Source organism: Condylura cristata, unplaced genomic scaffold (assembly GCF_000260355.1).
Source record: "Condylura cristata isolate star-nosed mole 26May11 unplaced genomic scaffold, ConCri1.0 scaffold00005, whole genome shotgun sequence".
Classification (NCBI taxonomy): domain Eukaryota; kingdom Metazoa; phylum Chordata; class Mammalia; order Eulipotyphla; family Talpidae; genus Condylura; species Condylura cristata.
Genome location: NW_004567106.1, coordinates 66,029,221 through 66,043,057, shown reverse-complemented (window position 1 = coordinate 66,043,057; position 13,837 = coordinate 66,029,221). Strand labels below are relative to the sequence as shown.

Here is a 13,837-nt window from a genome sequence, read left to right as displayed (position 1 = left end):
ATTCGCTGTAACAACAAAGCCAAACCCAAGTGCGCTTATCTCCTTGGGCCGGCAGAGCAAATAAGAGACTCCTACAGATTTAAAGAAATTTGATGAACCACAGTTTTTGAGTGAAAGCTGATTCATTCCTCCAGGATCAGCCCATGTGTCTTCAGGCAGTTTTCCCAGTCTGGAGCCTGGAAAGGTTCTGTCTCCTCTGTGTTCCCTTCACACCTGCCCCTCCATTGTTGCTGATGTGTGTTCAGTAGTCTGAGTGTTTTCCTTTGCTGAATCCCATCGCAGTAAGTCCTTTGGAGACGGTCTGTGGGACCAGACAGTAATTTCTGTTGTCTCGGCACCCAGCACCATAATTGACACATAGTAGGTGTTCAACATTCATTGGTAGAATAATTGAATGAGCCAAATGGATGAGCTGCACTCACAGACTTTGACTTGCAATTCACCACTTATGGCCATTTTGTAGTTTTTCCGACCTCTGATTGATCATTGGTTTGTCTTTGTTTTTCCTTTCTCTCTGCACAGTAAGCACACAATAGAAGAAAATCCACTTTTGCAGCTGGACCCTGCCATTCCAGGAGTGTTCTCTGGAAATCCATACCCGTTTGGGATTGATCCGGTAATAACTTTTCTTGGGTTAAAAACTTGTTACGTAGAATGTGTCGCCTAGGCTTGGTGGGGTAGAAGGCCAGAAGCTGTCCAATGAGCAAACTTACGCTGAGATACAATAACATGTGTTAGAGGCTTTTGTGAGACGCTGCACTGGGTTCTGATAATACCCTGTACTGCTCTTTACCCAATTCCTGTATCAAATCCATGCAGTTCACAAACATTGTCTTCTTCCACTAGTCACACCTCTGGTAGATAATAGTTGCTTCCTTTAAATGTCCGTGGCTAACTGGAAAGTTGCATATTAAATAGGCAATTTTGCATCCTGGTCAAGTTCCTGCTTTGACATTTTCCTATAAAGGGTCCAGTCTCCCTTTTTCCTAGAAAGGTATGGATTTGCTTTTATTTTTGCTTTATTTTATTACACAGAAATGGTACAAGTTTTAAAGAAGTGAAGTGTTAACGTGTACTTGTTATGTTTATCTCAGTTGGATTGGAACCAAGCAACACAAAGCTGCTTCTTTGCACAGCCTTTAGATTTCAAGACATATTTCTTTTTTTTTTTTAAAGATTGATTTATTTGTGCATACAGAACCGGGGTACAGGCCAGAGGCTCAGGGGTGGCGAGAGGATTTACCAGAGACAGAGTGGGGAGCATAACAGGCAGATCGACGAAGTACACTGCTGAGGGGAGCAGCGGGCGGGTCAGGAGAGGTCTGCCTCGCCATGTGGTCACCTCTGGGGCAGGCGGGGGTCGAACTCATGCGGAAGCGGCTTTAGCTTCTCAGTGCTGTGCTTTAACCCGCTGCCCACCAGGGAGGGCCTCAAGACATATTTCAGGAAATTGTGCGCCCATAATGGACTGATGCACACTGCCACCAGGTGGCAGCCTTGTGTTCCAAATGAGCACGGTAGTCTAGAACGAAAGTTGGCAAGCTCTGTCTGCTTCCTAAGCTCTTCTTGTGGAAGAGAAACCAGAATCTCAGTTTAATTGCTGCCAGTTAGGAGTAAACACCCTGCCATCAACTTGTTTCTCTGTCTTGTGCTATCTCGTGGGTCAGCACCCCTTCATTTTCTGGGGGCTTCCCTCAGTCTGCCTGCTTCCCCTCCCTTGTAAAAGAAAATCTTCATCCAAGATTTATCTTTACCACCACGTGCACTTGCATTCTAAGTTTTATCAAAAGAGGTAAAGTCCTTGAAAGCTGGCGTGTGAGCTGCAAAGGGTTGAGACAACCTGTTATTTCTGCAGACTGGAAGGCCTTCTTCTTATCCAAGGAATTTCATGATTAGCAGAGCAGGAGGAGTAGGGGAGGGCGACTTTTGGGTCTGGTTGACCTTCCTTTGCATTGAATCTCATGGCTTCAACAGTTTCCTTTTTTCCCTTCCCAGCCCACATCTTATTCATCAGCAAATTCTGCTTGCCTAGTTCTGCTCTTCATAAAGGGCAGAGTATTTCACATTTCAGAGCCAAGTGGATCAGAGTTTGTAGCTAGCATACGATTTTGTCATCTGTTCAGAGTTAGAAATAACAGGAAGAAACGTGAGGCTGAAAGAAGGTGGAAATAGGGCCCCCTGGTGGCACAACATGTTAAAGCGCAGCTCTGTCCGCAGCCACTGCAGTACAGGTTCCATCCCCAGCCAGGGAGTGACCCACATGGCGCAGCAGACCTCGCCTGCCTTCCCCCTGCTCCCCTCAGCAGTGTATTTCAGACCATCAGCCTGTTCTGCTCCCCACTCTGTCTCTGGTGAGTCCTCTCGCCTCCCCTCCCCCCGCTGACTTGTACCCCAGTCCTGTATGTAAAGATTTTTAAATAAATCTTTTAAAAAAAGAAGGTGAAAATAAGTTTTCCTACTAATATTTAGGTAAAATATCTTCTTCATGAAATAGTATGTAAATATGATGTTAAAATCCATTTACTACAAGTACTATTTTTTAAATAATAATAACATTGCCCCTGTGATCTTACTCCCCAGAGCGGCCGCTATAACACAGCGTCTCTGTGCTGTATTACAATTTACATATATAAGTGGAGGGTTTTTGCATCATCTAAATTTCTGTAGCTGCATTTATTAACTGTGTTTAGTGTCTATTTATGAGTCAAATTGAAAAATGTTTGGGCACCAGAGCAAAAGGCCTCTCTCAAGGAGTTTGTGAGTATTTTGTGATAAATGAACATGACAGATGGCTAAATAGCCATGCTTTGGAATTGATGGCTGTTTCAGTCTTACCTTTTCTGTTATCTTGCGGTGTGACTGTTAGCTAGTGAGCCTCTCTGTGTCTCTTTCCTCCTGTAAAATGGGTATAATGACAGCCCCAACCATTGGCTTGCTCAGAAGATTAAATGATTTTTAAAAGATTTATTTACTTGTGCATACAAAACTGGGGTACAGGCCAGAGGTTTCGGGGGTGGTGAGAGGCTTCACCAGAGACAGAGTGGGGAGCAGGACAGGCAGATTGACAAAGCACACTGCTGAGGGGAGCAGCGGGCAGGTCGGGAGAGGTCTGCCGCACCGTGTGGTCACCTCTGGGGCAGACGGGGATCGAACTCCTATGGAAGTGGCTTTCAATTCTTAGTGCTGCGCTTTAAGCCACTGCACCACCAGGGAGAGCCTTCTTTTTCTTTTTTAAGATTTATTTATTCATGCATACAAGAACTGGGGTACAGGGCAGAGGTGTGGGGCATGAGAGGATTCACCAGAGACAGTGGGGAGCAGAACAGGCAGATCGACAAAGTACATGGCTGAGGGGAGCAGCGGGAGAGGCAGGAGAGGTCTGCTGCATCATGGAGGTCCCTGGCTGGGTATAGAACTAGTGCTGCAGTGGCTGCAGAGAACTTTCTAGTTGCGCCACCAGGGAGGGCCCTCAAGTTGCATCTGTAAGGGGCTTGGTCCTTTTTGAGCCAAAAATTCATGCTTTGCACTGGACTGAAATTGGCAAACATGGCTTCCAGAGAGACTTCATGGGGAGGTGGGGGGCCATGGCCCCTCCCCTCCTGCCTCAGGTGATTCTCTCCTCATATTTTCCATCCAGATCTGGAACTTGGCTTCAAACAAACTAACTTTCTTGAACTCCTACAAAATGAAGATGTCCGTTATCCTGGGCATTGTCCAGATGGTTTTTGGGGTCATCCTCAGCCTTTTCAATCACGTGTAAGTTCTAAATACCTGATCTGACTCCAGCCCTGGTGAGCGGTGACATGGGGGTGCCCTCTGCCCTGGAGAGGGAGCCCATCTGCTTTGCCAGAAAGGTGAGCGCACCTTTCACCCCAGAAAGGTCTCGGGAGGGCCCAGCGAGCCCAAGCACCGTGTCCCAGTCACCTGGACGGCCTCGGTCGGTGCTGTGAGTGGGCTCGGCTCCCACCCAGCGTTGCTGGGGACCTGCTTCTTGCTGGATCCTTTGTACTAAAGCACCTTGCTGCTCGCTGGAAAATGGTTATGGGACAATTAGTTGCTGCCTTATATGTGTGTCTGTTCCTCATCCCCAGATACTTCAGGAAAATTCTTAACATCCTTCTGCAATTTATCCCTGAGATGATTTTCATCCTGTGCCTGTTTGGATACCTGGTTTTCATGATCATCTTCAAGTGGTGCCACTTTGACGTGCATGCATCCCAGCACGCCCCCAGCATCCTCATCCACTTCATCAACATGTTCCTGTTTAACTACAGCGACTCTTCTAACGCCCCCCTGTACAAACACCAGGTATGGGTGGGTTTTTCTCTCATGCGTTTGATTGTGTCCAATCTCTCTCACCCTCTTGGGTGTTGCAGAGAGGGGCACTTGCAAGGTTGAGCTGCCTTAGCACCCAGCAGGCTCTTTAAATTCCAAAAGGTTCTTATTGGATGAATGTGCAGGTGGCTCTTGCTCTCCCGTGTGGACGATACAGCACTGGGGGTGCTGCTGGGGGTGGAAAATGAACTTGTTTGTTGTGTAGAAAGAAAAAGATAATCCAAAAATAAGAAAAAAGAAAAAGATAATCCTTCACAATAATTGGCTTGAAGCTGTAAATGTCCTAAGTATCTCTGACAGTTTATTCTTTTTTAAAAGATTTATTTCTTTATGCATACAAGAACTGGGGGACAGGGCAGAGGTAGAAGGGGGTGAGGGGATTCCCCAGGGACAGAGTGGGGAGCAGAATAAGCAGATTGATTGAAATCCACTGCTGAGGGGAGCAGTGGGTGAGACAAGAGATCTGCCATGCCGTGTGGGTCACTCCCTGGCTGGGGATCGAACTCCTGGTGCAGTGGCTGCCGGTGGCTTCATAAGTGCTGAGATTTAACCCCTTGTGCCACCAGGGAGCCCCTGGCAGTTTACTCTGAATGTAACCTCTAGTTAAAGTTCACTAGAAAGAAACTTGAAATAGAGTCAAGGAGTCCCTCTGCTCACACGCTGGTGATTCTGGAGCTCTAGGGCCGCGCTCACCCTCTGTGTGCCTGGAAGGTGTTTTTCCTTTTCCTTTGACTCTTTACATCCCATCAGCTGCTTCATTCTGATTTTCCATCTCTTGCTGCCTCACTCTCCATTTCACAGTTTATTTTTTTTAAATATAACTGTTCATGGCCCTCCATGGTGGTGCAGCGGGTTAAAGCGCAGCATTAAGAAGCTAAAGCCACTTCTGCATGAGTTTGATCCCGCCTCCCCTGGAGGTGACCACATGGCGCAGCAGATCTCTCCTGACCCGCCCGCTGCTCCCCTCAGCAGTGTACTTCGTCGATCTCCCTGCTCTGCTCCCTGCTCTGTCTCTGGTGAATCCTCTCACCCTCCACATCTCTGGCCGGTACCCCAGTTCTGTATGAATAAATAAATAAATCTTAAAAAAAAATAAAAATAAAAAAAAATATAACGGTTCACAGGTGCTGGATATAAAAATAACTCAGTGGGTGATTCTTGGGTAATACAAACAGTTCTTTCCTTTGGTCTCTCCCTCCAATGCTTGGCCTGATGATGTTATTTGAAGTAACTTTCACAAACCCCCTTGATGGGTTCTGGGTCCTCTGGATCCCACTCGAGGGCCCGTTCCCGGTGCCAGGTGACCGTTGGTGCACCTGGGCCCTCCGCTGGTGGCCTAGTTGAGTCACCTTGCTTCTCTGGCCACGCACAATCCCGTGGCTTTGTCTTTAATTCCCACAGACATGCCAGTGTTCTGTTTATTTACTTTCTTCTCTCTCCCAGTTTTATTGGGAAATTATTGACCCACGTTAGTAAGTTTCAGGCTTACTACATGATGGTGGGATTTGCACAGATATGAAATGTTGACCACACTAGAGTCCACGAATGTCTTACACTCACGCACATACAATGAAATGGAGAAAGAAGAAAAGAAAGAAAATGTCCCCAGTGGTGGGGGCTCTTAGGATTTGCTCTTCGACAGCGTCCCTTAACTGCTGGGCAAAGCACTGGCAGTGGGCACCTTGCCTGCCCACCTCCCGTGCCTGCTGGTTATTGCTGTTGTATGACCGGAAGTTGGTGTCTCTGTCTCCTTTGCTTCAGTTCCTGCTTCCTCGCCCTTGCCTCTGAGCTCTGTTTCTGTGCATGTGCTCTGTTTGTTTTGTTAGATTCCACATATAAAAGAGACCATACTGTCTCTGTCTTTCCCTGCCTGACGTGTTTCTTTCGTGTAATAAAGGTGCAGATGGCGGGATTCTCCCTCCTCCTCCTGGCTTTGGTTCCTAGTGTGCTGCTCTACAGAAGCAGCATAACAGTAAGGGAAGACGATGCCCTCGACAGGGTTTCCATCAAGGGCATGGTAGCTAATCACCCTGGAGACACACCCTCAGAGCCACAGCCCTCCTCTGTCACCACAGTTTTCTTCTGTGTCAGCGTCCCCTTGAACACCTCCCAACTGCCAGCATCAAGCGAATGTGTTTGCGGGTCCGTAGGCTGAATGTTGGCGTCTAAGTGAATGTTTACTTCAAGTTCCCAAGCCAGTATTCTCTCTCAGGCAGAGGACTCAGTTTCACCTTACATTTCACGTGCTCCCACTTACCATAGAGGCCCGAGCCTGCAATTAACACTGAACCTCGAGTGAGCGGCTGGTCCAGCTCTTTCCAGTCAGACACTCTGTGGACCTGGTTGCCTCCCCGGGCTCTCTTAGGGACCTTCATTATCTGGACACAGTATGGACTTTCCAAAATGTGACTGGGGTAATGTAGCGAGAAGAGACCATGCCAGCTAATAACCACAGCCCCATCCCCACTGGCCTGCTGACTGAGGGCTAGTTGTGAGTATCAAAAGAAAGTGGTCTCTCTCTCTCTCTCTCCTTCTCCCTCTCTCTCTCTCCCTCTCTCCCTTTCTCCTTCTCTCCCTCTCCCTCTCTCGTTCCTCTGCATCTCATGAGGAGGGAAAACCCTCACATATAAATCGGCAGCCGGCAGTGAAGTCGCTTTGAGCTCAGGGAACCAGGGCTCGTCCGCTGTGTCTCCCTGTGACTTCTTGCTCTTAAGTTTATAAGGTGGAGAAGGGCAGAAGACAGAGCAGATAAGACGTTCCCAGCGTATCAGCGTAAATCTGGTTACCCAGGAGGACACTTGTGAAGACTGAAGGAATGTTTTCCTCTCACTGAGAGCATCCCGCTCCCTTCCCACAGCTCTGGCCAGGCCTTCGGGTTCAGAACAGCACTGGTGGCTGCTCTTCAAAGCTGGTGGCCAGGTGCAAGAAATGTAGTGGGGCATGAGGGTGGGGGAGCGGATACAGTGGGGTGACTTGAGGGTTTCCACAGACCCATGACCACAGATGCCTCGGTGCAAAGTGAATTGTGGGGGAAAGAGCAGAAGCCACTTCCCCAGAGCCTGGCAAGGAGCCTCTGCAGCGAGTCTGAAAGTCAGCTGGAGATTGTCAGGAACTTTTGTTTTTCAAGAGAGAGCAAGAGAGCTTGACTAAGTAGCTAGTATTGGAATATACAATTACTCGTTGAGAGAATGTTGGTAACTTCAGGTGACCCAAGAACTTCTGGCTGATGCCAGGTAAACCGTGTCATGGGACTGGCCATGTTTTCCATCGAGGGCCAGGGAGTCGCTGCCCTCAGGGGACAGCTTTAAAGGGACAGGTGCCATTGTCATGGGCTCTCAAGCGTGTCCTGCTCAAAGGCTGCTTACCTGAGGGGTGGGGACCAGGAAGGGGCTGCTGAGAGAGTAAGGAGCGAAGAGGCCCCAGTGCATGCCCCCTGTGGACAGTGGGCCCAAGACAGGAAGGTGAACAGAGCACAGAAACGCTTTAGAGCTTTGAACATACAGAACTGGCCCTCCCTGGTGGCACAGCAGGTCAGGATGCAGCACTCCAAGTTGGCTGCAGCCACTTCCGCATGAGTTCGATTCCCGCCCCAAAGGTGACCACATGGCTGCAGACCTCTCCTGACCCGCCCGCTGCTCCCCTCAGCAGTGTATTTCGTTGATCCGCCTGTTCTGCTCCCCGCTCTGTCTCTCGTGAAGCCTCTCACTGCCCCTGCTTCTACCCCTCTGGCTTGTACCCCAGTTCTGTATGTGCAAATAAATAAATCTTAAAAGGGAAAATACAGAACAAGTAAAATGAGTCAAGTTTATCATCTTTGTATCTGAAATACTCAGCATGGTCACTTAAAGTGATTGGATCCTTCCATTTGGTCTTGCAGCAAGAAGTCCAGAGTTTCTTTGTCGTTATGGCTCTGGTTTCTGTGCCGTGGATGCTTTTGATCAAGCCATTTATTCTTAGAGCCAATCACCGGAAGTCCCAGGTGAGGAATGTTCGTCTCCTTTCACTCGTTGGGGCTTCAGATCACTCACTGGAAATTGAAGTGGAGTTTGTGATAATGCTGAGCTCCTAGGGACTGTGGGGCAGTGGTGAGGGGTGAAGAAATGGACCCCTCAGGGCACCTGATTTCCAGAGTAATGTTCTGCTACGGCGAGCGTGTTTCATCTCAGATCCTGCCGCCCTGCCGGGCTGTGGATGTGCTGAGGCCAGTGGTGGTTAGTGACATATAGTCTCATCTCAACCTGATTGTTCCACTGGTTGAAAATGAGAGTATTTTACTCTAGCGTTAGTCTCTGAATATTGACATTTGTGTTTATCAGGCTTCTAAGCTGTGAGCTTGCACTGCATTCTGTAAATATTTACTAGACCAGTGAGAGCAGTCAACACAGTAAGTCCTTATTTATTTGTGATTTCCCCCCTGGGCCCAAGACCCAGTTCCACCTCATTTCCTTCTTTTGTCTAAACTGCTCCTGAGCCTCAGATTTATTCAGGTGCTGAAGAGAGTTTAATGCCAGTCTAAGTCAAACGATTTAGGAAGTTGAACCAGCGTGGTGGGGGGCGTTAGTGTAGACGGAACTGTGCCACAGGAGATGGTCAGTGTCTGCTTTCACCACGAGTGCAAGAGATTAAGTGGAATGTGCCGAGATCGCGCATATTTCAAGTGGTTGTAGGGGTTTCCAGGTTGAAACCTGTTTTTGAAAATCTGTGGGACCGCGGATGGGAGACCCGACCGCGGCGAGACTGGAGTTCGGGTGTCCGCCGCTAGGGGGCGCCCTCGACCCGCTGCTCCCGTTTTTCTCCTCCTCGTCCTGTCTGTCTGCGGTCCGGAAGCCTGAGGTGTAGTTAGTAGGTACACAGGAAGCAACGCCAAGAATACGTGCTTATCGTTTGTTAATGGTGGGAAAACAAAATGCAAAGTGGAGGTGGACTGAGGGTTCAAAAGAAGATAGCAAATACTGATTTGTAGCAATAAATGCACAATTCTTTCCTGAAGCAGCCTGTCTGTAGATCAAGGCTGGAGTTGGGGAGGCGGGTGGTGACTGCGAAGTCACCTGAGCGCCAGGATTCTAAAACAACAGCTTGTTTTGTTTCATGCTTTGCAAGAAGAGTCTAAATGATTTCTGACCTCTGGTCGATTTCTGTCTTATTCCCTCAGGGTGACTGGTTCTAGAGGGTAGGGATTTGCTTTTTTTTTTTTTTAAGATTTATTTTTATTTATTTATGCGTGCAAGAACTGGGGTGCAGGCCAGAAGTGTGGGGAGGGGGGCGGTGAGAGGCTTCACCAGAGATAGAGCGGGGAGCAGAACAGGCAGATCGATGAAGTACCCGGCTGAGGGGCGCAGCAGGCACGATAGGAGAGTCTTCCGCGCCATGTGGGTCACCTCCCTGGCCGGGGATCCAACTCCTGCTATAAGTGGCTGCGGCTAAACTTTGTGCTTTAACCTGCTGCGCCATCAAGGAGGGCCCAAAGCATTTATTTCTATCCTTTTTAACTGAAGGAACACTGCATGATGACATTAACATAAGTTTCGGTGTGCATAGTTGAGGACCAACAGTTGTGTTTTCAGTAGAATTTACGGTCACGGCTAAAGCTTCACTTCTGTCATTCAGCATACAGTTGTCACGGGGAGATGTTTAAGGAGGGGACTGCAGAGTATATTTTGACTGGAAAGAGTCAGTAAATTTGGAAATCCACGCTCAGCCTCCCTCAGAATTATTTATGTTCATTTTAATCACATCTAGGAGAAGGAGCAGGAGAGGCTTGAGTTAGGGATGGAAAGGGACAACCCGGCTTCTCTTTCTTTGGCATTTTCTTCCTTAAGTGAACAGATAAACTGGATTTCAAGGAGACAAAGTAGTTAACTGGAGCCATAACCCGCCCATGGGGTTGGGGGGGGGGCTTTCCCAGCGCCCCTTGGGGCCTGTCATTCTGAAGTTCCTGTCCAAATACAAAATAGCCCAGTTCCCCCCCCCCAAGGCAGCTGCAGGGGCCCCTAGACCCTGGCGTGGCCCAAGGGGGACTGTGGAGTGTGGGTCAGTGTGCGTGCTGTGGGCAGGAGTACCCGGGCTGGGCTCACAAGGCGTGGGTGCTGGAGATGGCACCAGTGGAGAGAGGGAAAGGGTGGTCCAGGCCGGCGTGGGACTCTGAACCAGAGCGCAGCCTTCCAAGTTCTTAAGACGATTTACTTGTCAAGATAGGAGACTAGAACATGGGTTATTTAGAATTTCTTGGCTTGCTTTATAACTTTTAAATATTTAAACACACACCGGGTAGACTTCAATCTCTACCTTTTCCCAGGGCCCAGCAAATATAAGGGGAAAACCTGCTCAAAGAAGAAAGGGACAGATGCTTTCACGACCCACCCACAAAACCCTCCCATGAAATCACCCTGGGATCAGCTTTCACATCGGTTTCAGTGACTTGAAAGAAACAGCCTACTTAAATTCAGGTGTGAAACCAAGCCACGCTGAGGGAAAACTACACCTGGATTTTTTTTTTCCACTTCAATTTTTTTCTTATTTTTTTATAAAGTGATCTTTTTATTTATTTATTTAAAGATTTATTTACTTGTGCATACAGAACTGGGGTACAGGCCAGAGGTGCAGGGGCAGTGAGAGGCTTCACCAGAGACAGAGTGGGGAGCAGAACAGGCAGATCGATGAAGTACACTGCTGAGGGGAGCAGCGGGCGGTCAGGAGAGGTCTGCCACGCCATGTGTGTGAGCTTCCTGGCGGGGATCGAACTAGTGAAGTGGCTGCGGCTGGCTTTGTAGTGCTGTGCTTTAACCGTTGCACCACCAGGGAGGGCCTGTGATCTTTTTATTTTAAAAATTATGCTTGTGTTGGAGATGTCTCTCTTAGTCCATTTGGGCTGCTGTGACAAAACGCCACAGACCGGTTGGCTAATGTAGACAAGAAATGGCACCAGGTCTGGAGGCTGGAAGTTGGAGACCAAGGTCCCCTGCTGGTCCCCAGGCATGCCTTCGGGCTGTGCCTGCACAGATGGGAGGGTGAGAGAACTCTCTGGAGAGTGTAAGGGCACTATCCCTCCCTGGGAGGCCCACCCTCACCACCTGGCACCCTGCGCTCAGCTTCTCACCTGTGTTTGCGTATTTACAGTGAAGGTGACTCTGGCTTACAACACTGTCCATGCTTCAGAAGTATGGGCTCTCGCCTCTCCAGGGGATGTCAGCATAGGAAGTTTTGGATGATACAGGCATCAGATCAGCTCAGTTCCTAGTTCTTCTGCTTCACTTTGTCCCTAGAAATCTGACTGTTCAGCCTACAAAGCTGTATTGAAGGCACCACTGACAATGTTACGACAGTGGTATTTTTTTTAAAGATTTATTTACTTATGCACACAAGAACTGGGATGCAGGCCAGACGTGTGTGGGTTGAGAGGATTCACCAGAGACAGAGCAGAACAGGCAGAGCCGCTGAAACACCCTACTAAGAGGAGCAGCAGGGAGACAGGAGAGGTCTGCTGCACCCTGTGGGTCACTTCCTGGCCGGGGATCGAACTTGTGCTGCAGTGACTGTAGATAGTTCCATAGTAGTGTGCTTTAACCCATTGCACCACCAAGGGGCCTGTTTTTTTTTGTTTGTTTGTTTTACGACAGGTCCTCTTATATATGTGTTATCTGGAGGTAAAGATGGATGTGCCGGGCACCCTCGGGAGCAGCACAGAGACAGCCACTGAGCAGCCACACCAGCAGTGGGGTGCAGGGTCCAGTTCTCAGCCTTTCTGTGCTGTAGCTTAAGTTGCCATAAAGTGGGGTGGTAATTGTTTACATAAAGATTGTCACGAAGGCTCCCTGAGGTCATCCAGAGAGTTCAGAAGAGTGTCTGGTCCCCGGTTGCTATTATTTATATAAGACTTTTCATTTATTTATGCATACAAGAACTGGGGTGCAGGCCAGAGGTGTGGGGGCATGAGAAGATTCACCAGAGTCTGAGTGGGGAGCAAAACAGGCAGATTGACTGAAATATATGTCTGAGGGGAGCAGCGGGGAGACAGGAGAGCTCTGCCGTGCCATGTGGGTCACTCCCTGGCCGGGGGTCAAACTCGTGCTGCAGTGGCTGCTTGAGATTTAACAGTGCCAAGACTTAACCCTTTGTGCCACCAGGGAGGCCACCCCTGGTGGCTATTTCATGGAAGCCTTTATTTGACATACACTGTTAAATTCTAAGGGCGAACGCCCCTCTTCATTTCCTTGCTACAGCGACAGGCATCCATGATCCAGGAAAATGCCATCGAGGACACTGACGGGGAGAACTCCACCCTGTACGTGAGCACTGGTCCAAAGGCAGCTGCAGGCGCCCACGAATCCCAGGACCATGAAGAAGAGGTACTCGGGACTCGTACCCCTGTGCCCAGCTTGCATGGATTCTAGAAGCAAGATGGAGTCAGGGAGATGGCGGCACAGGATGCCAGCCCATCAGGGTAGACTTGAGAGGCAGTGTCGGGAGGACCCAGCTGGTGACAGCCCTGTAATTGCTTTGGGGAAGTCGGGGAGCCCCCAGGGGGTGGGAGCCCCTAGGAGAAGCAGAACAGTGGCTACTTACCAGTAGATCTGGGGGTGTTTTCATATTTTAGCCCGGGCATAGCTCCATCTGTGAGTATGAGGAGACTCAGTTTCCAATCTAGTGACAAAGGAGACCCTAAACGTCAGCTGCTCCCCTAAAGTCAGGCTCACTTGTCTGCTCTTTTCCAGCAGGGCCAGCGGGGTCTCCTGTTCTGTGAGCCCCTGCTCGGCCTGGGTTCTGTTGACTTTGTAACGTGATCTGCCTCTCCCATGAATTCACAAATTGTTTGACTCCTCATCCCTCCCTGCACCTTTCTGGCCAGAGCCGCCAAGCCCCTCAGGAATGTGGGCCTGTTTCCCCAGACCAGCCAGCTGGCTGTTTGTGTACTCTGCGTGAAGTCACCTGCAATCCTGAACCCATGGGGGGCTTGACTGGAACCCTCTATCAATTCTGCAGAGAGACCTGGAACAGGTCTTGTTGTGCTTGTTGTGTGTAAATCCTAAATCCTAAACGTGTATTCATTTGTGCTGAGGTGGCTCATTAGAATTGATGCAAAATATGAATCATGAATTCCCTCGCTCAGGATTCCAGGGAGTGAGTAACCCTAGTAGTGGCCACTGCCATTAGTCTGTCAGGCCTACTGGATTGTTTTATAATCTAATGCACACATCTGGTCCACCAAGTCCCAGCCTGTCCAGGGCAGCACCCTCATGTTTTCTTCTCGGGCCCCCAGTATACACCAGTGAGAATTCACCTGCTTCCTGCTTGGGAACCACCTGTCCTGGGTGGGACAGCCGCTGGCCCCAGGTACAACCTGCACAGTCTCACATCACAAGGCAAAGCAGGCCTCCCTGTCAGACCTCCCCCTCACGCCCCCTCAGGAGACCCCTCAGGGCTCCTCCCTCAGGACACCCCTCAGGGCTCCTCCCTCAGGACACCCCTCAGGGCTCCTCCCTCAGGACACCCCTCAGGACCCCCC

At 49.4% G+C, this 13,837-nt stretch overlaps 1 protein-coding gene across 1 annotated transcript in view; it reads left to right on the top strand.

Moving 5' to 3' along the window:
• Positions 1–13,837, top strand: part of ATP6V0A4 (ATPase, H+ transporting, lysosomal V0 subunit a4) — a 41,722-nt gene that overhangs the window by 22,132 nt on the left and 5,753 nt on the right. The window contains exons 13-17 of the mRNA XM_012720711.1: positions 523–616; positions 3,638–3,756; positions 4,092–4,308; positions 8,213–8,314; positions 12,555–12,680. Of these exons, the coding sequence (XP_012576165.1) occupies positions 523–616; positions 3,638–3,756; positions 4,092–4,308; positions 8,213–8,314; positions 12,555–12,680 (658 nt within the window). The remainder of the gene's footprint in view (positions 1–522; positions 617–3,637; positions 3,757–4,091; positions 4,309–8,212; positions 8,315–12,554; positions 12,681–13,837) is intronic.